Genomic DNA, 23,845 nt, shown 5'->3' with positions numbered 1-23,845 from the left:
GCAAGCTCTTAAAGGAGTTACATTAGAAAATTATTATAGATAGTTAGGTTTATTGGTGTATGATTGTCCAGAAACGAACATAAGAGGTTGTAATTGGCATGATGCTGAAATAGTTCAGATCTAAGCATGAGGTATGCAAGTGTAAGATATACTGTCTACTGTGGATACATTTTTAAAGATGATTGAATTCTAAACTACATATGAAAGAGGCATGAATGAACAATAGCTCAGGTTGAAATCTTGATGAGTGGTGTACAGTTCACAATTTCCAAACTTGCACTAATCCAGCTTTTTGTATTTGAAGAGGCAAATATGAGCCAAGTGGTCCTGGTGGCAGTTTATGTCCTGTATAATATTTATATTTTTACTTTTATAGTATACTCAACAGTCTGAATAGCTTCTCTCCAGATTTTCTTTCCTACAATAGCAGCCACCATAATACAAAACTGTGCCACTAAATTAATGGGAATTTTGGAGATCCTTCAATTAAAAGGATCATCATTGGCATGAGCGCAGTCGTGATTTACTATGTGAGGCTGTAATTGTGGAAACTTTGTTCTAAAAGACTGTGTTCTAAAAATCTTTTTAAGTTGTCACCTACATGGGGAAACCTAGTTCTTTTCTTGAGGGCTTATTATAATAATGACAGTATAGTTTTCAATAGCTGGGCTTGAAACTTTGGTGCTACTTCTCTGTTTCTAAACTCGTGTTAACATGTAAATAGATTCAGTATATGCACATTATATACATTAGGAAACCCCATGAAATATTCAGTACTTTCTTAAATGTTCACATATTGATATCGATCTCCTTTTTTTTAAAATTTATCTCTGGAAAAGAAAGTGATATAATTGCAGGTAAACAACAAAAACTTTCCTTGATTTACTCATGATACAAAAGAGATCCACAAAAATGTGTATTCTAACTGAGGAATAAATTAAGACTCCCTACACCCTAATAGCTAGCGTTGCCCACTTTGGCTGAAATAACTGCAGTGAGACATTTCTTGTAGCCACCTACCAGTTTGTGGAAAGTTTGGCCCACTCCTCAATGCAGAATTATTTCAGCTGGGAGATGTTTGAGGGGTTTCTTGCATGTACAGCCCATTTCAAATCAACCCACAGTATCTCAATGGGATTAAGATCAGGGCTTTGACTTGGCCACTCCAGGACTCTCCATTTCTTAGTTTTTAGCCAGTCCTTGGTGGATTTACTGGTATGTTTTGGGTCATTGTCATGTTGCAGGGTCCAGTTCCACTTCAGTTTTAATTTTCTTACAGATGGTCTCGCCCGTTCCTCAAGCACTCTCTGATACAAGTAGAATTCATGGTGGATTCTATGATGGTGAGCTGGCCAGGTCCTGCTGCAGCAAAGCATCCCCAAACCATGACACTTCCACTCCATGCTTCACAGTTGGTATAAGTTCTTTTTCTGGAATGTGTATTTAGTGTACACCAAACATGCCCTCTTTTCTGGTGTCCAAATAATTCAATTTTAGACTCGTATGTCCATAGAACATTATTCCAGAAGTCCTGGTGTTTGTCTACGTTCTCTGGCAAACTTCAGTCTGGCCTTGATGTTTCTCTTAGAGAGCAAAGGTTTCCTCCTTACACACCTCCCATGCAAGTTAAATTTGTGCAGTCTCTTTCTGATTGTAAAGGCATGCACTTTCACTCAACAGTAGCAAGAGCCTGCTGTAGGTCCTGTGATGACATTTTAGGGTTTTTGTAGACTTCTTGTAGCATCTTGCGTACTGCTCTGGGGATCAACTTGCTTGGATGGCCAGACCTGGGCATGTTGGCAGTTGTTTGGAAAGTCCTCTACTTGTACACTATTTTCCAGACTGAAATGGCTAATGTCAAATTATTTTGAGATCTCTTAAAATCCCTTACCAGACTTATAAGCTGCAACAATCTTCTTTCTGAAGGCCTCAGACAGCTCTTTTGATCTCACCACAGCAGTCATAAGTACACCAAACAAAATGACTGAGGTTTAAGTGAAGTTTCAAAATGCTGAATAACAATGTTGCACCTGATGTGAAAGTGGCCAAATTACACATTAAGTGGAAGGATATGCGAAGGTGTCCTAATTTATTCCTGTTAGAATACACATTTTTGTGGATATCTCGTGTTTCATGATTAAATCAAGGAAAATTTTTGTTGTTTACCTGCAATTACATCACTTTCTTTTCCAGAGATTTTTTTTTTTAAAAATTTGACATCAATATGTGAACATTTCTTAAGGAAGAGCTGAATATTTCATGGGGTGTCCTAATTTTTTCACATGACTGTATCTCTAATTAGTGTTTCATGAATTCAGTTATAGATATCCCTTTGTAGTAAGGTATAATCCCTTTTGTATGGAACTTGATATACAATTCTCATCTTTCTTATTTTTACAGTCTAATATTTCTAAATCCAACAGTGGATTTCCTTACCTTTTGGGATGCACTGTGGATAGTGGGAATTACAGACTTTGTCGTTAAATTCCTTTTCATGGGGTTAAAGTGCCTTGTTCTACTGGTGCCTTTTTTCCTGCTGTCCTATAAATCCAAGGTAAGTGTTGAATTTTGTTTCCACCTCCCTCCAATTAGCAGCCATGCAGACATCTATTTAATTTTTGGGTAGAAAAATTCAATCTCTAGTCTCAGTATGTATTAAATCTTTGTTGGGGTGAGTAGGAAGAGACAATTTATAGATTATGAACACTTGAATTTGTTTAACAACTTAAATGCTGTTAATACATACACTCAAATGTCTCTGAAATGGAAGATTTTTAGGGTAAAAGGCAGACTAAATATCCAAATCGGTTTTTCCCCGATTAGCAAAGTGTATTAGAGTGAATATGGCCTCATTCTGTAGAAATTGTTGTTACTAGGCACAGTGGGTGATAGCTGTGCTGTAGAAATGTCATATTACTTAGCATTTCTTCATTGTAAAAGTCATGAATAGTTTTAGCATTTGCTAGTGTAGTTCCCCTAATAGTGCCACATCCTGTATCCACCCTGCAAGTAGGATAAAATCAACTGGAATGTTGATGTACTTGAGTGTTCCCATTTCTAGTATTTTATGACATCACAATAAGCGAATGGATCTTCTCTTTAATAACTTGTGCTTGGGTGTCTGGTGTTACTTCTGATCAGATAAAGTAGTAAAGGAAGAGGTGAAAGAGAGTATTATGTTGCTTCAGGACTTTATGAGATTGGCTTTCCTCATTTTTATTGTTCATTTGGCATTGTTCTATATGTATTACAATGTTGGGTTATACTTGGGGCAGGCAATGATAGTTAACAGGATTCCCCACCAGCTACAGACTTGCCATCTGGTAATCACTTTAAACTATACACAGGTAATTAGGGTAACGTAGCTCCTTAGTCTCTCTGAATACTTGACTGTAATTTTATCAATTCCATTTTTTTGTATTCACTGAGAAAATATTTTAAAGAACTTTAATGCCATTGCTATTTATAGAGGAAAAGTATGAAAATACATCAACAAGGGTCTTTGCCTTGTTGGGAAAGGGGTCAAGATTGGCTATGGAATTTAGTACAGTGCAAAAAATTGAATGGCAATTAATTATAATACCAACATCTAAATTCTTATTAAGAGCAAAAAATCTATCTCCAACAGGGGAATTTTTGTTTCTGATGTATCAAATATGGATGTTAAGAGATTAGGGCACTTTCCAACTTTTTTCTGAGTTGCATGTAGGGTGATAATTGAGTGCCTCTGACACAGCCTGGTCTGGCTGAATCATTTTAAGAAAGGATTACCTGCATTACCTATTGACCTTATCTGAGTAGAGACTAGAACTGAATAGACTTTCTATTTTGGTGTACACCAGAGCCCAAATGTTAATAAAGTGCTTTCTTTCTCCCACATTTATAACCTAAAATGTTTATCATATAAACAAAAAAACATACCACCTAATCTGAGCAGGTAGGTCAAGGCAGTTTTACAATAAAAATGGAACCCCAGGATAACTAGAACTGAAACAAACATACCATATTAAGAATTAAATAAAATTATAAAGTAGGTAACCTGCTGGCTCACACCAAAAGCCTAAATGGAAAAATGTGTTTTTCAGCTCGATTTTAAATTTTTTGAAAACCAGTTCACAATGAGTGTAGGGTAGTAGGTTGTTCCATAATGTGAGGGCAAGAAAAAAAAGGAATGCAGAGTATCGGCTTGATTTAGGATGGGCTTTGTTAGAAGCAGAACCTGAGTGCCTGCCTCCGAGCCTAATATATAAGAGACTCTGGGATTTTATATTTATGGATCAAATAGTAGTTTTGAGGAATTATTAATATAAAACAAAACATTGTTTAAAAAATAAAAATTTAAACCTGTCTTCTCCTAGGGCTACTGGCTCATGTTTCTAGAAGAGTTGGGACAGTATTACCGTCTCCTTACTCCTGTACCTGTTTGGTTTCGTTATCTGATTGGTGACAGGGAATTGGAAAGCATGATGGGATGGAGCTTGGGAATATTGCTGGCTCTGTTCTACCTCATTGTAAAAGTAAGTAACTTGGCACTTTCAGTGAAAGCAAAGCTATCTGGTAATCACTTTCCAGTGTGTCCCAAAGAGTTTGACTATCATCCATACTTTATACATAGAAAATGGTACACTAACTTCCACATAAATAAAACAAAGTGGGAAGGTCGAGATGTTCCTATAGAGAGAAACTACACCACTGGAAGTGGTAGGGAATCCCCACAGAAACAATCAGATAAACAAAACAAAGTGAGAAGGTGGAGATGTTCCAGTAGGGGTCTTTTATGTGTCAGTAACATAAAAACATTCAGCATGCATTTCGATACTCAGGGTACCCTCCTCAGGAGTCTTGAAATTTGCTGTTTAAGAACCAAACGGTTGTGTTTTAAAGGTGCATTTTGAAAAAAACATTGCCTCTCAATAATACTGCAATGAAATTTTCTGGCTCACTAATGAAGAGGGTCAAGTTTAATCTTGTAATTATTAGCTCAGCATGGTTTGGCTTAAGTGCCCATAAGAACATAAGCATCGCCTCTGCTGAGTCAGACCATAGGTCCATCATGCCCAGCAGTCCGCTCCCGCGGCGGCCCCCCAGGTCAATGACCTGTGAGTGATCTATTACTCTAAAGCATTTTGTACTATATAGTAACCCTCTACTTGTACCCCTCAATCCCCTTATCCTTCAGGAACTCGTCCAATCCCATTTTGAAACCCAAAATGGTACTCTGCTCTACCACCTTCTCTGGAAGCACATTCCAAGTGTCCACCACCCTCTGAGTGAAGAAGAAATTCATAGCATTTGTTCTGAACCCATCTCCCTTCAATTTTTTTGAGTGCCCTCTAGTTTTTGTTGCCCCCGCCAGTCTGAAAAATCTGTCCCTCTCTACCTTCTCTATACGCTTCATGATCTTGTAAGTTTCTATCATATCCCCTCTAAGTCTCCGCTTTTCCAGGGAAAAGAGCCCCAGCTTCTCCAGTCTCTTGGTATATGAAAGGTTTTCCATGCCCTTTATCATTTTTGTTGCTCTTCTCTGGATCCTCTCGAGTATCGCCATATCCTTCTTAAGGTACGGCGACCAGTACTGAACGCAGAACTCAAAATGCGGCCGCACCATCGCTCTAAACAGCGGGATGATAACTTCCTTGGTTCTGGTAGTGATACCTTTTTGATAACGCCCAACATTCTGTTTGCCTTTTTTGAGGCCGCTGTGCATTGTGCCGCCGGTTTCATTGTTTTATCCACCAAAACCCCCCAAGTCCTTTTCTAGGTTGCCTTCCCTCAATATCATCCCCCCCATCGTGTAGTTATACATCAGGTTTCCTTTCCCTATGTGCATGACTTTACATTTTTCCACATTGAAGCTCATCTGCCATTTATTTGCCCACTCACTCAGCTTGTTCAGGTCCCTTTGAAGTTCTTTACATTCCTCAACAGATCTAACCGTACCGGAGAGTTTTGTATCATCCACAAATTTTATAACTTCGCACTTGGTCCCTGTTTCCAGGTCGTTAATAAATATATTGAACAGGAGTGGTCCCAGCACTACCCTTGCGGAACGCCACGCGTGACCCCTTTCCAGTCAGAATAGTGTCCCTTTAGTCCTACCCTCGGTTTCCTGTCCGCCAGCCAGTTTCTGATCCATTTGTGTATGTCCCCTTCCACCCCGTGGTTCCACAGTTTCCTTAGTAGGCGCTCGTGAGGTACCTTGTAGAAGGCTTTCTGGAAGTCCAGGTATACTATGTCTGTGGGGTCACCTTTGTCCAATTGTTTGCTTCTCCCCTCAAAGCAGTAAGTTCGTTTGGCAAGATCTTCCAGTACAGAAACCATGCTGGCTTGTTCTTGTCAGCCTGTTTTTTTCTATATGCTCATTGATACTGTCCTTGATCAATGATTCGGCCATCTTCCCCAGAACTGAGGTTAAGCTGACCGGTCTGTAATTCCCCAGGTCGCCTCTGGATCCCTTCTTGAAGATAGGTGTAACATTCGCTATCCTCCAGTCTTCCGGGATTACCCCTGTTTTCAAGGATAGGTTGCAAATCTGCTGCAGTAACTGCGCAATTTTGTCTCTAAGTCTTTTAGTATTCTTGGGTGGATTCTGTATGGGCCCAGAGATTTATCAGTTTTTAGTCTATCTATCTGTTTGAGTACGTCTTCGAGGCTTACCTCCATGCACGATAATTTGTCCTCTTGGTCTCCCTTGAAGAATATTTCCGGTTCCGGCATGTTGGATGTGTCCTCTATTGTGAAGACCGATGAGAAGAACGTGTTTAATCTGTCCGCCACCTCCTTTTCCACTCCCTTCCTGTCACCCTCATCCAGGGGTCCCACCTCCTCCCTCGCCGGTTGTTTTCCTTTCACATATCGAAAGAATGGTTTGAAATTCCATGCCTCCTTGGCAAGTCTCTCTTCATACTCTTTCTTTGCCGTTCTGACTACGCGGTGACATTCTTTTTGATGCTTCCTGTGCTCTTTCCAGTTTTCCTCGGTTTTGTCTTTTTTCCACATCCTGAAAGATTTTTTTCTTGTCTCTTATCACCTTCTTAACTTCATTGGTTAACCATGCTGGGTCTTTTGCTTGACTCTTTCTGCATCTTTTTCTAAATCTGGGTATATACCGGTTTTGCGCTTCGTTCACCGTGTCCTTGAATAAGGTCCAGGCTTGGTCCACTGTTTGTGCCTTTCTGGATCAGTTCCTGAGTTTTCTCTTTACCATTTGTCTCATGGCATTGTAGTTCCCTTTCCTGAAGTTGAATGTTGTTGCAATGGTTCTCCTCCCCTTTGGCATACTTATTTCCACTTTGAATTTGATCATGTTGTGATCACTGTTCCCTAATGGTCCCACTACTTCCACTGCTTGGGCAGGTCCTCTCAGCCCTTTGAGGATCAAGTCCAGAATAGCTGCTCCAAGTAGAGTCCCGTACAGCCTCTAGGAAATCCAATTCCTTTGAACATTTTTAAACTCCATGGCTCCAGTCTATCCCGGGATAGTTGAAATCTCCCATAACTAAGGTGTTTAGGTTTTTACATTCTTGCCTCAACTCGGCTCTCAGTTCTTCATCCATTGCTTCTGTTTGCCCAGGTGGGCGGTAGTACAGTCCCATATTTATCTCGGTTCCCTTTCTTTCTGGTATTTTAACCCATATTGATTCCAGTTGGTCATTTGTTTTTGCTGCGTCCACTCCGGTCGATTGAATGGTGTCCCTTACGTAAAGTGCTACTCCTCCTCCTTTCTGATGTGTCCTGTCTCTTTGGTAGAGCTTGTACCCTGGCAGTACTGTGTCCCATTTGTTTTCTTCGTTCCACCATGTTTCAGTGATTTGCTATGACGTCTAGATTCTCATCTTTGGCCATGATTTCTAGTTTCCCCATTTTGTTCTTCAGGCTTCTTGTATTAGTGTACATATAATTTAAGTCTCGATATTTTTGTTTTCTTGTTATTTTCCCTAGCGATTCATTATTCTTTCCGTCCCCTTTTCGTTCTGCAGACTTTTGTTTATTGTCTCTGTCTTCCCCCTGTGGTACAAGATATGTTTCCTCTTTACGTTCATTCCCTCCTTCTTGTTCCTTTTTGTCTTCCCCTTGTAGTAGATTCCTCCTATTCCCCTCTTGATTCGTATGGCTCCGTTGGTTTTTCATTGCCTGTTTAGCATTTTTGGTGTCTTCCCAGCACTTTCCCCACTCAGTATCCTTTCTGGGTACTGTCTTCCGAATCATCAACTCGACTGGTCGACTGTCAGCTTTCCCCTTCCTCTCAGTTTAAAGCTTGCTCTATTCCTCTCTTGACGTTGTTTGCTAGTAGTCTAGTTCCCGCTATGCTCAGATATAGTCCATCTCTCTTGTAGAGCTTGTTCTTGCCCCAGAACTTCGTCCAGTTCCTCACGAAGTGAAATCCCTCTTCTTCACACCATCTCCTCATCCACGCATTTATTAATTGTAGTTCCATCTGCCTCTTCACATCAGCCTTCGGTACTGGTAGGATCTCCGAGAACGCTATCCTCCGAGTCCTCATCTTCAGCTTCCTTCCCAAGATCTTGAGCTGTTCGGTGAGTGCCTTCCTGCTGTAGTCTCTCCTGACGACATCATTTGTCCCGACGTGGACTATCACTTGATGCACCGGGGAGGGGCCTAAGGCCTAGTGTCATTGCGAAGAGAGGAGGAGCAGGAGGTGTTTTTAGTACCTCCTGCTCCCAACTTTAAGGTATAGGGCACGGAAGCCTGGGAGGACACGGTGGCTCAGGGGTGCTAGTGCGTGGGGGGGCTTTTTTAATGGGACAGATGGTATGTGTTTAACTAGTGCAGAACATCTGTTCCATTTAAAAAAAAAAAAAAGCAGAAGCCCTGACAGCAGTGACAGGAGGCTGCTTCCTCCGTCACTACTGTTAGGGCACTGCGCATGATTGAGTTGGTGGGTTTGTGTGCAAATCATTTGCATGCAAACTTGATAGTGAATCAATCGCTGTTGGAAAATCGGCCAGAGAATCGGCCATCAAATTGAGTTGCTATCTTTACTGAATCTAGCCCTAAGTTACTGTAGATCAGTGGTCTCAAACTCGCGGCCCGCCAGGTACTATTTTGAAGCCCTCGATATGTTTATCATAATCACAAAAGTAAAATAAAACAGTTTCTTGATCATATGTCTCTTTAGCTATAAATTACAATATTATTATTATTAAGACTTAGCTAAAAGGAAAGATTTATAAACTATAAAGAGTTTTACATCATGAAAAATTTTCATTTCTTTAATAAGACATTAACTATTTTTTCTGAGGCTCTCCAAGTACCTACAAATCCAAAATGTGCCTCTGCAAAGAATTTGAGTTTGAGACCACTATAAGTGCGGTCAAGTTGGCAGTAGGTCTCTGATCCTTAGTTGGTATCCTAGATTTTTAGTCAAGCACAATATTGAATTAAATGAAGGTCAGTAGTTATAATTAATTCTTTGCTCTTTAATTTATTTTATTTTATTTTTTTTTAGCTTCTAGGGTTTTTTGCACAATGGAAAACATTCAGGAACGTTTTACACCTGTGTTGCACTCAACCTGTGAGTACTACTGTCTCTCTAATTGTATGTTGTTGCTTTCTGGTGTATCTTAGGACAAACTTTTGGAGACCACCTACTACAGTGCTCCTTCACCCAGTCCTAGGGCCATACTTACCCAGTTGAGGTTTAAAGGTATCGACAATACATATGTGTAAGACAGATTTGCATGGCAATTTCTCTCATGCACATGCTTTGATATCCTCAAATCCTAATGTGAAAATCAAATGTGGTGATTGTTTATGTGGTGGTAATGATTTTATGTAAGTAAAGTATAACCTAAAATTAATGTTAATGTCTCTCTTAGCTCATTTTTCCAAATGAAGGTAGCTCGCTTCATTTTAGTATTCAAATAAAGTAACCTCTTTCCAACAGAGCTTATAGGCTGAAGCAATGGGATATCTGTAGCTTTCCCTGGACACAAAAATTTTCAGCTGTTGAAGAGTATTGGAACTCCTGGTTCACAAACCAAGTGTCAAACGCTTTGCTGAAGTCCAAGTACACGACGTCCAAGGACTCTCCTGAGTCTAGTCTTCTTGTTACCCAGTCAAAGAAGCTTATTAGATTGGACTGGCACCCTAGCCAGTCAGGTTTTCAGGATATCCACAATGCCTATTCATGAAAGATTTGCATGCAAATCTCTCTCATGAACAGTCATTGTGGATATATTGAACCTGATTAGCTGGAGGTTGGGAACTTCTGCTCTAACCACTGAGAGAAATGGTGCAGAATGAAAGAGGATGGAAGCTGGAGGATCTGGTGGTGGTATTGTTATAGTTTGGAAGTGTTGTGTTAGGGCTATTGAGCCCCTGCTGATTTTATGAGGGGCAGAAGATGGTGTTAAGGCCTCCCATCTATTCCAAGCACACCACCACCATTAATTAGGGTTGTTTTGTGGCAAGCCTGAGCTGTTATGTTTGGGGCTGCCAAGCTCAGGTTGTGGGGAAACCACCTAACCACTTGTTTTAAGCCTCCCCTTTCTCTCTCTTTTCCTTGGTCATGTTAACCCTTCCAAACCTATGGCACACTGTACTTTCCATGATCCTAGGGGCCATCACTCCTTCTGTGGGGAGGGGGTGCAAATGAACATTTCCTTAAGTTTAAAATGGCATAGCTACCTAATGAGTAGTACAGTACTACTACATATCCTTGTTTAAAGGAGTATCATTAGCTTCCCGTTAAATTTCGCCTTATGCATAAGGCTTTAACCAGGCAAATTATTAGTCCCCTATAAGCCTTCTCAAAGCCTACGTTCATCGACTGCTCACCAACTGGCTTTGCCTGCTATTCATTTGGTACGTTTGGCATCTACGCAAAAGTCTGCCTGTTTTGCAGCAGTTCCTCACCTGTGGAATTCTCTTCCAGTTATGATTCGTTCTGAGTTATGTAAAACTTAGATCAATGGTTAAGACGCATCTTTTTGATTTAGCATTTTTATGAGAAGTTTGGTAAACTGTGATCCTATTTTTTGGCAACTATTTAAACAAGATTTAAACAAAATTACTTTTAGTTTCTTGTTTTTATATATTTTGTATACCATGCTGTTGATAAACCAAAGTATGATTAAAACTTTTAATAAACATAATAATAATAATAATAACAACAACTTATATAGTGCTGAAAGGCATACACAGCACTGTACATTTTGATATTCAGAGATAGTCCCTTCTTGGAAGAGCTTATAATCTAACTTGGACAGACATGACGTTTAGGTGTGGGTGAGGTGAGAGTTGAAAGCATTCAGAGAGGTGGGCTTTTAACTGGGCCTTGAACACTGCCAGAAACAGAGCCCACCATAGGGATTCGGGCAGCTTGTTCCAAGCATATGGCACAGCAAGACAGAAGGGACAGAGTCTGGAGTTAGCAGTTGAGAAGGACTTACTAGGGGGAGATAAGTGAAGATAGTAAGGGGCAGCTGAGTGAGTGCATTTGTAGGTCAGTAAGAAGAGTTGGAATACATGTGTATTTCCTGTGTCCTTATGTGTATTTTACAAAAGGCTCCACAGTCACAAATCTTTTGTGAAATACTAGGGAAGCTGTGACTATTTAGACTTCAATTTGCCTTTTCTTACTTAGATAACTTTTATAATAATAATAATAAATTTATTCTTCTATACCGCCATAGTCAGATGACTTCTACAAAATTTAGCTTTCTGTAGCATTTTGAAAGATAATATTAACAAGTAGGGAGACCAGGTAAAGCATGACTTATGGAATTCATTCCAACCCCTGTATGTGTGCTTTGAATGTGTAGGCTGAAAACCAAGTTTTGACTCGTACTGCTGCTTCTTATACTGTTGGACACAACATTCAAGGCCAGGAAAGTATCTCTTTTTTTTACTTGAGTGTAACTCATTTTAAGCTACTACTGAAAGACATGAGCAAAATCCAAAATTCTTTCCCATCTTTCTTTGTTCTTTTTGTTTTCTAAAAGTTTTGAGAAGCTGCTCTAGCCAGTCTCATTTTCTGACATTTCATATTGAGTATGTAGGTGATAAGATTTGCATGCCTTCCTGTTCATCTGTCTCATGGGAGGATCACTGTGGTCCTCTTGTAGTTTAAAGCAGCTGCTTTTTTGGGTTTTTTAAAACCTGAATTAGTTACAAATGTTCGCCCTAATTAGTAGGGTGGTCCATAAGACTATGGTAAAAATTCAGCTTTATCAAAACATACCTTCTCATTAAGATATGATTAAAATTTTAAGTAGTTTTATAACAATGTGGCTAGACACTTATTTAATATTGGTTGGATACAAAATAGCTATTCTTGACAACATTTTTATTGCTATTTGAACAACAACAACAACTTCGTACTAGTACTGCTGCAAAACAAAGTTAATTTAGTAATAAATAGGCAGTTGAAAACTGAGTTGATGTCACATTTTAGGATAAAAACTAAGTAGTAAGAATGTCAAAAGACTAGAAGCAGTGCTGAAGTATGACTGCTGGGGGACAGGCACTAATGAGCTGTCTAGTTCACATCTTTCAACATAAGAATATAAGCAATGCCTCTGCCGGGTCAGACCTGAGGTCCATCGTGCCCAGCAGTCTGCTCATGCGGCGGCCCAACAGGTCCAGGACCTGTGCAGTAATCCTCTATCTATACCCCTCTATTCCCTTTTCCAGCAGGAAATTGTCCAATCCTTTCTTGAACCCCAGTACTGTACTCTGCCCTATTAATCAATGGGGATGTTTTTCTTCGATTGATGGCCTGACCAAAAAAGGCTGCCTTGAAAGAGGCAGCATGTTTGGCCATGTTCAAAGACTTGAAAATTTAGCAGCATGCTAGAATATACTACATCAGGGAATAGACTCGGGGATTTGCAAATTAATGAAGGTTTGATGAATATGAAAAGCTAAAAAGGAACCAGCACAGATGCAATGAACATAATCTGGTGAAGCAAGAAGCCTCCAACCATCTTTTTGATGTTGCTACCAGTGATGCATTAGTCGTGATGAAAATCAAAGAAGGCAGACAATTTATCATGCAGTATGGCCGGCATTGGCACTGTAGTTGCAAAGAAGGAGGATAGAGCGCAAGAAGAAAAGATTTATTAAATTTGCAGCCAAAGTAGAGGCACAAAATATTGTCAGTAGTTCTACGCTGCCAATTGCTACTTCTTTCTCTCTGACTAGTGGATTATCTGAATCCAAGAATATTGCTGAATTTGACAGACAGTTATTCAAAATCATATGCTGATTTTGAAATCCAGCAAAACTCCTTGTTCCAGTTCTTGGTCAAAACAGCCAAAAGTGAATATCCTTGCACATCATGAAGTTGTCAGAGCGTTAGATCATGTTAATTTGCCAGACAGAAGTGCCACAAGGGGAATTGCAAGCGATTGATGCCTGGATGAGACGATGGTGGGAAGAGGAAGATTTTCGTGCGCAACTGAACAGCGCTCTTTGGAAAAAGCAAGTACTATAGAAAGGATGGACTACACCTCAACAAGAAAGGAGCAAGAGTATTGGCAGGCAACATGAAGAAGGCCATCGAGAAGGCTTTAAACTAAAAAACAGGGGAAAGCCGACAGTCAACCACCAGTCGATGGCCTGGGCGACAGGATGCCCTGACGAAGGAACCACGGGCAACTACTCATACACAGGAGGGGATGACCTCACAGCAAATACGGGAGACAAGGCAGGAAGGGACGACTCAGACACAGGAGGGGACGACCACACAGCAAACAAGGGAGACAACACAGGAGCAGAAAAGGATACCGTGAAAGAAACAGTAGAGACAGCCAAGCGTAAAAAGTCCAAGAAGGTAACACAAAGAGAACTCAAATGTATGTATATGAATGCTAGAAGTCTGGGAAACAAAATGGGGGAATTAGAGACAATAACAAGACACGAACTGGAAATCATTGGCATAACAGAAACATGGTGGAATGAAGAAAACAAATGGGACACAGTATTACAGGGATACAAACTATACAGAAGAGATCGAATAGGGCAGAAAGGTGGAGGTGTATTGCCCTATATGTTCAGGAAGAAGTAGAATCTGTTGGAGTGGCTACGACGGAAAGGAAGGAGAAGCTGGAGTCCCTCTGGATCAAGATTCCTAGTCATAATGGTGCAGACACAAAAATTGGCCTTTACTATCGACTCCCAGGATAGACGGAGGAAACTGACTCAGAAATGATAGAAGAAATCAAACAAGAATGCAAAACAGGCAATGTAATAATCTTGGGAGACTTCAATTTCCCGGGGATAGACTGGAACCTGGGAACCTCCAACTGCGGCAAGGAGGCCAAGTTCCTGGAGGCGCTAGGGGATTGCTTCCTGGAACAAATGGTAAGAGAGCCGACAAGAGGCAACGCCACCTTGGACTTGGTCCTAAATGGCCTCACGGGACCGTCAAAAGAAGTAGAAGTCACAGTCCCGCTAGAGACGAGCGATCACAACATGATCAACTTTAAACTTGACATCGGGAAAGGGAAACGTACCAAAACCTTAACCACAACCTTAAACTTTAAAAAGGGTAAATACGATTGCATGAGAGCCATGGTAGATCAACAGCTCAAGAAAAAGATGGACAAAATTAAAACGGTAGATCAGGCATGGTCCCTACTGAAAAATACTATCACGGAAGCACAAAATCTCTACATTCCGCGGATTTCCAAAGAAAGGAGAACTAAAGGCAAAGGAGAACCGGCATGGCTTACCAGACAAGTGAAGGAAGCCATAAAAGAAAAGAAGGACTCTTTCAAAAAATGGAAACGCACGAAAACAACTGAAGCTTGTAACATAAAGATGATCAGAAGGGATGCCAAAAAGGACCGAGGAGAAAATAGCGCAAGAGGCCAAAAACTTCAAGCCCTTCTTTAGATATGTAAAAGGGGAAAAACCCGCAAAAGAGGCGGTGGGACCGCTGGACGACCAGGGAAGAAAAGGGTACATCAAGGAAGACAAACAAATTGCAGACAGACTAAATTCCTTCTTTGTGTCCGTCTTTACAAAGGAGGACACCGCAACAATCAAAAAACAAAAGGAATTGATGATTTACTTTTATGTGGAGATTTTAGTTTACCTTTGAAACTTTGATACTTTCAAATAAAGTCCATTTAGGAACATCGTCACTCCACAGAATTTTTTTGGTTTTCTCTGGACACCGCAACAATATCAGAAGCAGTGGAAGTGTTTAAAGGAGTAATAGAAGACAGCCTCACCACAGTAGAAGTGGACTTGGACCAGATATACTACCAGATCGACAAACTTAAAAGTGACAAATCTCCTGGACCAGATGGAATTCACCCGAGAGTCTTAAAAGAATTGAAGGTTGAAATCGGAGAGTTATTGCAAAAATTTGCCAACCTGACAAAACTGGACAGATACCGGACGACTGGAAGATAGCGAATGTCACGACAATTTTCAAAAAAGGATTGAGAGAACTGGGCAACTACAGACCTGTGAGCCCTACGTCTGTCCCTGGAAAGATGGTTGAAGCACTGATTAAAGATAGCATAGTCTGGCACTTGGATACACACGACCTGATGAAAGCCAGTCAACATGGCTTCAGGAAAGGGAAATCATGTTTAACGAATTTACTTCAATTTTTTGAGACCGTGAACGAACAAATTGATAGTGGAGAACCGGTGGACATAATATACTTAAGACTTCCAGAAAGCGTTCAACAAAGTTCCACACGAAAGACTTCTCAGGAAACTACAAAACCATGGAATAGAGGGGGATATACAAAGATGGATATGGCAAATGGCTGGAGAACAGAAAACAGAGAGTGGGCATAAATGGGAAGTTCTCCGACTGGGAGAAAGTGACTAGTGGTGTAACCCAGGGCTTGGTACTTGGGCCGATCTTATTTAATATTTATATCAATGACCTAGAAGAAGGAACCTCCAGTGAGATCATCAAGTTTGCAGACGACACAAAGCTATGCCGGGACAAGGGATCAGGCAATACTGGACCTGATACTTACCAATGGAGAAAGTGTCACAGAGGTCTCGGTGGGCGACACATTGGCCTCCAGTGACCACAACATGGTATGGTTCAATATCAGGAAAGGTTTCACTAAATCTACTACACTAACCAAAGTCCTCAAATTCAAGGACACAAATTTCAAAGAAATGGGAGACTTCGTTCACCAGGCGCTACAAAGCCAAGAAGAAACCGATAACGTGGAAGACATGTGGTCGACTTTGAAAGCAACCATACAAGAAGCAACAAACCGCTATGTAAAATCAGTAAGTAAATGGCGAAGGAACAATAAGCCACAGTGGTTTACTGCGGAGATCTCAGACCTGATCAAGGAGAAGAAAAAAGCATTCATCTCTTACAAACAATCAGGGAAGCAGGACTCTAGAGCAGACTACCTGGCCAAATCAAAAGCCGTCAAAACATCAGTCAGGGAGGCTAAATTCCTCATGGAGGAGTCTCTAGCAAAGAACATCCAGAAGGGAGATAAATCCTTCAGGTATATCAGTGATAGAAGAAAAAACTCAGGCGGGATTGTACGTCTTAGGAAACCAGACGGAGACTATGTGGAAAAGGATTCGGAAAAAGCCCAACTATTAAATGAATACTTCTGCTCAGTCTTCACCCGAGAAGCGCCAGGGCTCGGCCCTCAGCTACAGACAAGGGTTGGCTCAGTTGACCCGTTTAGTAACTTTGAGTTTACGCCCAGCAGTGTCTACGGTGAGCTGTCAAAGCTCAAGGTTAACAAAGCAATGGGGCCGGACAACCTGCACCCCAGGGTGCTTAGGGAGCTGAGTGATGTCTTGGCGGAGCCACTGTCTGCGCTCTTCAACCTCTCCCTTAGTACAGGCAGCGTCCCGTTGGACTGGAGGATGGCTAACGTCATTCCACTCCACAAGAAAGGCTCAAAGATGGAGACAGCAAACTACAGACCAGTGAGTCTAACATCGATAGTGAGCAAACTAATGGAAACTCTAATCAAACACCAATTACATTACATTACATTACATTAGGGATTTCTATTCCGCCTGTGCCTTGCGGTTCTAGGCGGATTACAATATAGAAAATATCTGGGATATTCCAGTAGAGTTACATTTCAGGGTAAGAGTAAGTTACAGGAACAGTGATGAGTTATGATACTACAATTTCACAGAAGATAATATTTATTACAGAAGATAATACATATAACAGAAGATAATGCATTTTACAGAGGTAGTACATGTCAACTCGATCGGTTAAATCGGGTGTAGTGTAGAAGAATTACAGTACATTCTAGATCACAGATAAAAGATAATATAGGTGGGTATTTCCGAAGTCGTTGAATTGGGAGCTCATTAGGTGGTGGTTAGATTGATGGGAGATATTTTTTGAATAGTAATGTTTTTATTTCTTTGTGGAACTCTTTTATGTCTGTTGTTTTGGTCAGTAATTTTAAGATGTCAGAGTCTATTTTAGCTGCCTGTGTCCCCAGGAGGTTGTCGTAAAGTTTCTTGCGACGAGTACCGTTGAGTGGTGGGTAGGTGAAAAGGTTCTGTGTTCTCCTTTTTCTTGGTGGGAGGTAGTGGTGAAAACGGTTATTTAGGTAACTGGGTGCCGTGCCGTGGGTTACTTTGAAAATGAGACAGTAGAGTTTGAATTGTGTTCTTGCTTTTATTGGTAGCCAGTGGGATTCAAGGTATGCATTGGTAATGTGGTCGTGTTTGCTGAGTGAGTATATGAGTCTGAGGGCTGTGTTCTGGATGGTCTGTAGTTTTTTTATTGTGTTGGTCGGGCAAGGTAAGTAGAGGTTGTTGCAATAGTCTACAATACTTAGCACAAGGGATTGGACAATGATCCTGAATTGCTCTTTGTTAAAGAATTTTCTGATTTTTCTTAGATTTCGCATTGTGAAGAATGCTTTTTGGGTGATTTTTTGGATTTGTGTTTGCATTGTGCAGCGTCTGTCTAAATGTATTCCTAGGATTTTGAGGGTGCTCTGTATAGGGTACTTGATTGAGTTTATTTCCAGTTCTGTTAGGGAAGGTTTTTTGTCCTTCTCTAGTAATAAGAATTTAGTTTTGTCAGAATTCAGCTTCAACTTGTGTTCTGTCATCCATTTTTCCACTGTTTCCAATGTAGTTTTCAGGCGTCCTGAGGAGATTGGGTTGTTTATGTCGAATGGGAGGAGGATGGTTATGTCGTCCGCATAGCTGAAAGAAGTAATGTTTAGGGCATCCAGGGTGGTGCCTAGGGAAGCTATGAATAGGTTGAAAAGTGTGGGAGAGAGGGGAGAACCTTGTGGTACTCCGCATGGATTGGACCATGGTTCAGATAGAATGTCTTTTGATTTGACTCTGTATGTTCTAGTTTTAAGGAAGCCTTGGAACCAGTTATGAACTTTACCTGAGATTCCTATTGTGTCTAGTATTTGGAGAAGTATGGAGTGGTCCACCAGATCGAATGCAGCTGAGAGATCAAATTGGATGATTAGCAGTCTGTTTCCTTGGCTGAGGTGACTTAGAGCTATGTCTAGTAGAGATACCAGAAGAGTTTCTGTACTGTGGTTGGTTCTGAATCCGGATTGGGATGGATGTAGGATGTTGTGGGCTTCTAGGTATATGGACAGTTGTTGTGCGACTAGTCCTTCTATTATTTTGATGTATGTTGGGATAGAAGCGATTGGTCTGTAATTTGATGGGTTATTTGTTGGACCTTTGGGGTCCTTCAGTATAGGCGTAATTATAATTTCTCCGAGGTCTGGTGGGAACTGGCCTTCCCTGAGTGTGGTTTGCAGCCATAATGTGTAGCTGGCTTTGAAGTTGGTGGAAGCAGTTGCTAGTAGGTATGGTGGGCAGTTATTCAGATCACATGATGATTTGCAATATTTATTGTATAACCTGTCCAGTTCAGTCCACTGGGTTGTAGGGAAGTCGGTCCAGATCCTGTCTGCTGGTATTGCTTCATCTGTTGTGGGTTTTATTAGAATCTTGTCTATGTTGTTTTGTGGGTTAGTGAATGTTGTTCTAATTGAGATGATTTTATTTTTGAAGTGGTCTGCTAATTGAGAGGCTGTAGGTATTAGGTTTTCCTGGGTGGCTAGACATGGTTTGGTGTCGGTAAGGTTTCTTACTAGGTTGAACAGTTTTTTTGTGTCTGGTTTGTCGGTGCCTATGAGGTTGGAGTAATAGTCTTTGCGTTTTTCCTTCAGTTTGATTTTATATTGCTTGATTTGGATTTTCCATTCTGTTTTAGTAGTATCTTGCTTCTGTTTTATCCATGCCCTTTCTAGTTGTCTACATTTCCTTTTTAGTTGTAGGAGTTCTGTGTCAAACCATTTATCTGATTGTCTATGTATTTTGTTTTTTGCTTTTAGTGGTGCTAGTTTATTCAATGTCGATTCGCTGAGGGACCGCCAGGTGTTTATGAATTCACTAGGGTTGCTGTAATCTATTGCTGGATCCACTGCGCTCCAAAATGTGTTGGGTTCGATTTTCTGCCTGGTCATAAAGCTTGTTTTGGGAGGAGTGGGTTTATTTTTATTATGCTCCCAGTTGATGGTGAAGTTGTATTTATAGTGGTCCAACCATAGGGTGGGTTGCCAGGCGCCGTTGGTGATTTGTATGTTTTGTGAGTTGAGGTTTGGGGATGAGTATGCTGCTATATCGAGTTGATGACCTTTTTCGTGTGTTGGTTCCGGGTTGAGGATCTGGTACGATAGGGTATTGAGGTATGATATAATATCTACTACTTGTTTTGAAGTGTGGTCTTCTAGATGGAGGTTTAAATCACCAAGGATCAGATTATTTGTAGAGGAAAGAGAGTTCTGGAGGATGAACTCTTCTAGATCATGTTTAGTGATGTTCCATTTTCCTGGTGTGATGTAGCATAGAAGGCAATTTAGATTACCTGTAAGGGTGGTGTCAGAAAGTTGGCAGGCTAGAAGGTCTAAATGGGGGGTGGAGTGCTTGGCTAGGACTTTGATGTTGAAGTTGTTTTTTACTATGATTGCTAGCCCTCCTCCTTTTCTGTTGGCTCGGCATACTAGTTCAATTTTGTATCCTTTGGGACAGATTTCAATAATGTGAGGGTCTGTGTCGGATGTGAGCCAGGTTTCAGTGAGGAAGAGGCAACCTAGATCATCCTTGATTAGCCAGTCTTTGATTAGTTCTGTTTTTGGACCTACCGATCGGATATTTAAGTATGAACATGCTATTGGTGTGATTTTTGTGAGTGGGAAGGGGGTAGGAGCTATATTTGATAGTATTTTTTGTGATGTCTGAGGTCTTTGTGAGCTTGTCTTGGCTTTTGTTGTATGTCTTTTTCCCCAGATTGTGGGTATGCTTGATTGGTTAGATGGTGAACAGAGGATCAAGGTTCTAGGGGTTGGGAGTTTCCTGGTTTGTATAACGGATTTGTGTGGTACTGTAATGATTGGGATTGGCTGTGTGTGGTATCCAGCTATTTTCCATTTGTCTATGAAGAGGGATAGCAGTAGTATGGCAAGGATGAGTTTGGATGTGCTTGTATCCATTGTGTGAGTGGTTGAGAGAAGTTGTGGGATTTGCTGGTACTTTGGAGGGACTCAGTATGTGGCTGGTCGAGTTCCTGTTTGTAGTTGAGTCACCTAGTAGTTGTTTGGTTGGTTTTGGTAGTGGTGTTCTAGTGTGATTTCCGGGTGGTGTTAGGTGGCTATTCTCTCTCACCTCTAGGTTAGCTGGTGTTGGCAGTTTCTGTAATTCGGCAGTCGTCCCTGCAGTCGCTTCCCAAGGGCGCGCACTAAGGCGCATGCGCCTTTGTCGTGCGCCTTCGTCGGCGCGCCGTTGGCGCTGGATCAGTTAAAAATGGTGTCCTCCTGCGGGGGCGGAGCAGGGCTCCCACGCCGGCCCGGTCGAGCTGGTGTGTAGGGGCGCTGGGCGCCGGGTCTTGTTTTTTAAATGGTGTCCTCCTGCGGGATCGGGGGGGCGGAGCAGGGCTCCCACGCCGGCCCGGTCGAGCTGGTGTGTAGGGGCGCTGGGCGCCGGGTCTTGTTTTTTTAAATGGTGTCCTCCTGCGGGATCGGGGGGGCGGAGCAGGGCTCCCACGCCGGCCCGGTCGAGCTGGTGTGTAGGGGCGCTGGGCGCCGGGTCTTGTTTTTTAAATGGTGTCCTCCTGCGGAATCGGGGGGGCGGAGCAGGGCTCCCACGCCGGCCCGGTCGAGCTGGTGTGTAGGGGCGCTGGGCGCCGGGTCTTGTTTTTTTTTAAATGGTGTCCTCCTGCGGGATCGGGGGGGCGGAGCAGGGCTTCCACGCCGACCCGGTCGAGCTGGTGTGTAGGGGCGCTGGGCGCCGGGTCTTGTTTTTTAAATGGTGTCCTCCTGCGGGATCGGGGGGGTGGAGCAGGGCTCCCACGCCGGCCCGGTCGAGCTGGTGTGTAGGGGCGCTGGGCGCCGGGTCTTGTTTTTTAAATATATCAATAATATATTTGCAGAAGGTTGCAAGTGTATTATTTTAAGATGGGGGGGGTTTGAGTTGGGGTGGCAGTCGGCTATGTGTTCTCCTGTGTCGGGAGGGGGGGGCGGAGCAGGGCTCCTCTCCTTGATGCAGGGGGGGGCCGGAGGAGAAAAGCAGGCTCCTCCGGTGAAAAGGTCTGCAAAAGTCGGCTCTCCTGTGTCGGGAGGGGGCGGAGCAGGGCTCCCACGCTCCTCTCCTTGATGCAGGGGGGGCCGGAGGAGAAAAGCAGGCTCCTCCGGTGAGAAGGCTGTGAAAGTCGGCTCTCCTGTGTCGGGAGGGGGGCGGAGCAGGGCTCCCACGCTCCTCTCCTTGATGCAATTAGATAAGATCCTGGATGAGGAGAATCTACGGGATCCCCGACAACATGGATTTACTAAGGGGAGATCCTGCCAATTCAACCTGATCAGCTTCTTTGACTGGGTAACGGGGAAGCTGGATATTGGGGAGTCCCTGGACATCGTGTACCTGGATTTTAGCAAAGCATTCGATAGCGTACCACACCGCAGGTTACTGAGCAAGATGAGTTCTATAGGATTAGGTAACACATTGACGAAATGGGTTGGGAGCTGGCTTGGAGGTAGGCTCCAAAGGGTGGTGGTGAACGGCACCCCCTCCGAAATGACGGAGGTGATTAGTGGAGTACCACAGGGCTCAGTCTTGGGCCCAATCCTATTCAACATCTTTATAAGAGACTTGGCAGAAGGGCTTCGAGGTAAAATAACATTATTCGCCGATGACGCCAAACTGAGTAATGTAGTGGGCAAATGCACAACAGACGAAGATTCAGTGCCCGACAACATGATGCACGACCTACTCCTACTGGAGCGATGGTCTAGGACATGGCAACTCAACTTCAATGCCAAAAAATGCAAAGTTATGCACCTGGGCAGCCAGAATCCATGCAAGTCGTATACCCTTAATGGCGAGATCCTAGCAAAAACGGTAGCAGAACGAGACTTGGGGGTAATCGTCAGTGAGGACATGAAGTCTGCCAATCAAGTGGAGCAGGCTTCGTCCAAGGCAAGACAAATCATGGGCTGCATACGAAGGGGTTTCGTCAGTCGTAAGGCGGAAGTCATTATGCCATTGTATAGATCCATGGTGAGGCCCCACCCGGAATACTGTGTGCAATTCTGGAGGCCGCATTATCGCAAGGATGTGCTGAGACTGGAGTCGGTGCAAAGAATGGCCACCCGGATGGTCTCGGGACTCAAGGATCTACCATACGAAAAACGGCTTGACAAATTACAGCTATACTCGCTCGAGGAGCGCAGAGAGAGGGGGGACATGATCGAGACGTTCAAGTATCTTACGGGCCGCATCGAGGCGGAGGAAGATATCTTCTTTTTCAAGGGTCCCACGACAACAAGAGGGCATCCGTTGAAAATCAGGGGCGGGAAACTACGAGGTGACACCAGGAAATTCTTTTTCACTGAAAGAGTGGTTGATCGCTGGAATAGTCTTCCACTACAGGTGATTGAGGCCAGCAGCGTGCCTGATTTTAAGGCCAAATGGGATCGGCACATGGGATCTATTCACAGGGCAAAGGTAGGGGAGGGACATTAAGGTGGGCAGACTAGATGGGCCGTGGGCCCTTATCTGCCGTCTATTGTTTCTATGTTTCTAATCAGATCGCAGAAGGATAGAGAAGAACTCCAGAGCGACTTGTGTCAGTTAGAGAAATGGGCGGAGAAATGGCAGATGAGGTTTAATGTGGAGAAATGCAAAGTAATGCACTTAGGCTGTAAGAATAAGGAACACGAGTATAGAATGTCAGGTGCAACTCTGGTTAAGAACGAACAAGAAAAGGACCTGGGTGTACTAATAAAGAGGACCCTGAAACTGTCAGCACAATGTGCGGCGGTGGCAAAGAAAGCAAATAAAATGTTGGGCATGATTAAGAAGGGAATCACGAGTAGATCGGAGAGGGTCATAATGCCGCTTTATAGAGCAATGATCAGACCCCACTTGGAATACTGCGTCCAACATTGGTCTCCCAACCTAAAGCAGGATATGAAACTGCTGGAGAGGGTGCAGAGACGAGCAACGAAACTAGTAAAAGGTATGGAGAAACTGGAATATGAGGATCGACTTAAGAGACTGGGATTGTTCTCCCTTGAGAAAAGGAGACTGCGAGGGGATATGATCGAGACCTTCAAAATACTGAAAGGAATCGACAAAATAGAGCCGAAAAATTTATTTACATTGTCCAATTTGACATGGACAAGAGGACACGGAATGAAGCTAAGGGGGGACAAGTTCAGGACAAATATCAGGAAGTTCTGCTTCATGCAGAGAGTGGTTGACACCTGAAATGCTCTCCCAGATGAGGTTATTGCGGAATCGACCATCCTAGGATTCAAAAGCAAACTAGCTGCACATCTCCTTACGAGAGGCATAGAAGGATATGG

General features: G+C 42.5%; 1 protein-coding gene across 3 annotated transcripts in view; it reads left to right on the top strand.

The window, feature by feature from the left end:
- Nucleotides 1-23,845, top strand: part of RNFT1 (ring finger protein, transmembrane 1) — a 57,350-nt gene that overhangs the window by 14,878 nt on the left and 18,627 nt on the right. For 2 of the 3 annotated variants that reach the window (XM_033921641.1, XM_033921640.1), the window contains exons 5-7: nucleotides 2,401-2,554; nucleotides 4,359-4,517; nucleotides 9,470-9,535. In XM_033921641.1, coding sequence (XP_033777532.1) covers nucleotides 2,401-2,554; nucleotides 4,359-4,517; nucleotides 9,470-9,535 — 379 coding nt within the window. Of the gene's footprint in view, nucleotides 1-2,400; nucleotides 2,555-4,358; nucleotides 4,518-9,469; nucleotides 9,536-11,786; nucleotides 11,979-23,845 lie in introns of those variants that run through there. The other variant, XM_033921642.1, reaches the window with a different exon arrangement.

Source organism: Geotrypetes seraphini, chromosome 15 (assembly GCF_902459505.1).
Source record: "Geotrypetes seraphini chromosome 15, aGeoSer1.1, whole genome shotgun sequence".
Lineage (NCBI taxonomy): Eukaryota > Metazoa > Chordata > Amphibia > Gymnophiona > Dermophiidae > Geotrypetes > Geotrypetes seraphini.
Note: the sequence above shows the minus strand (reverse complement) of the source record. Positions and strands in the feature narration are given on the sequence as shown.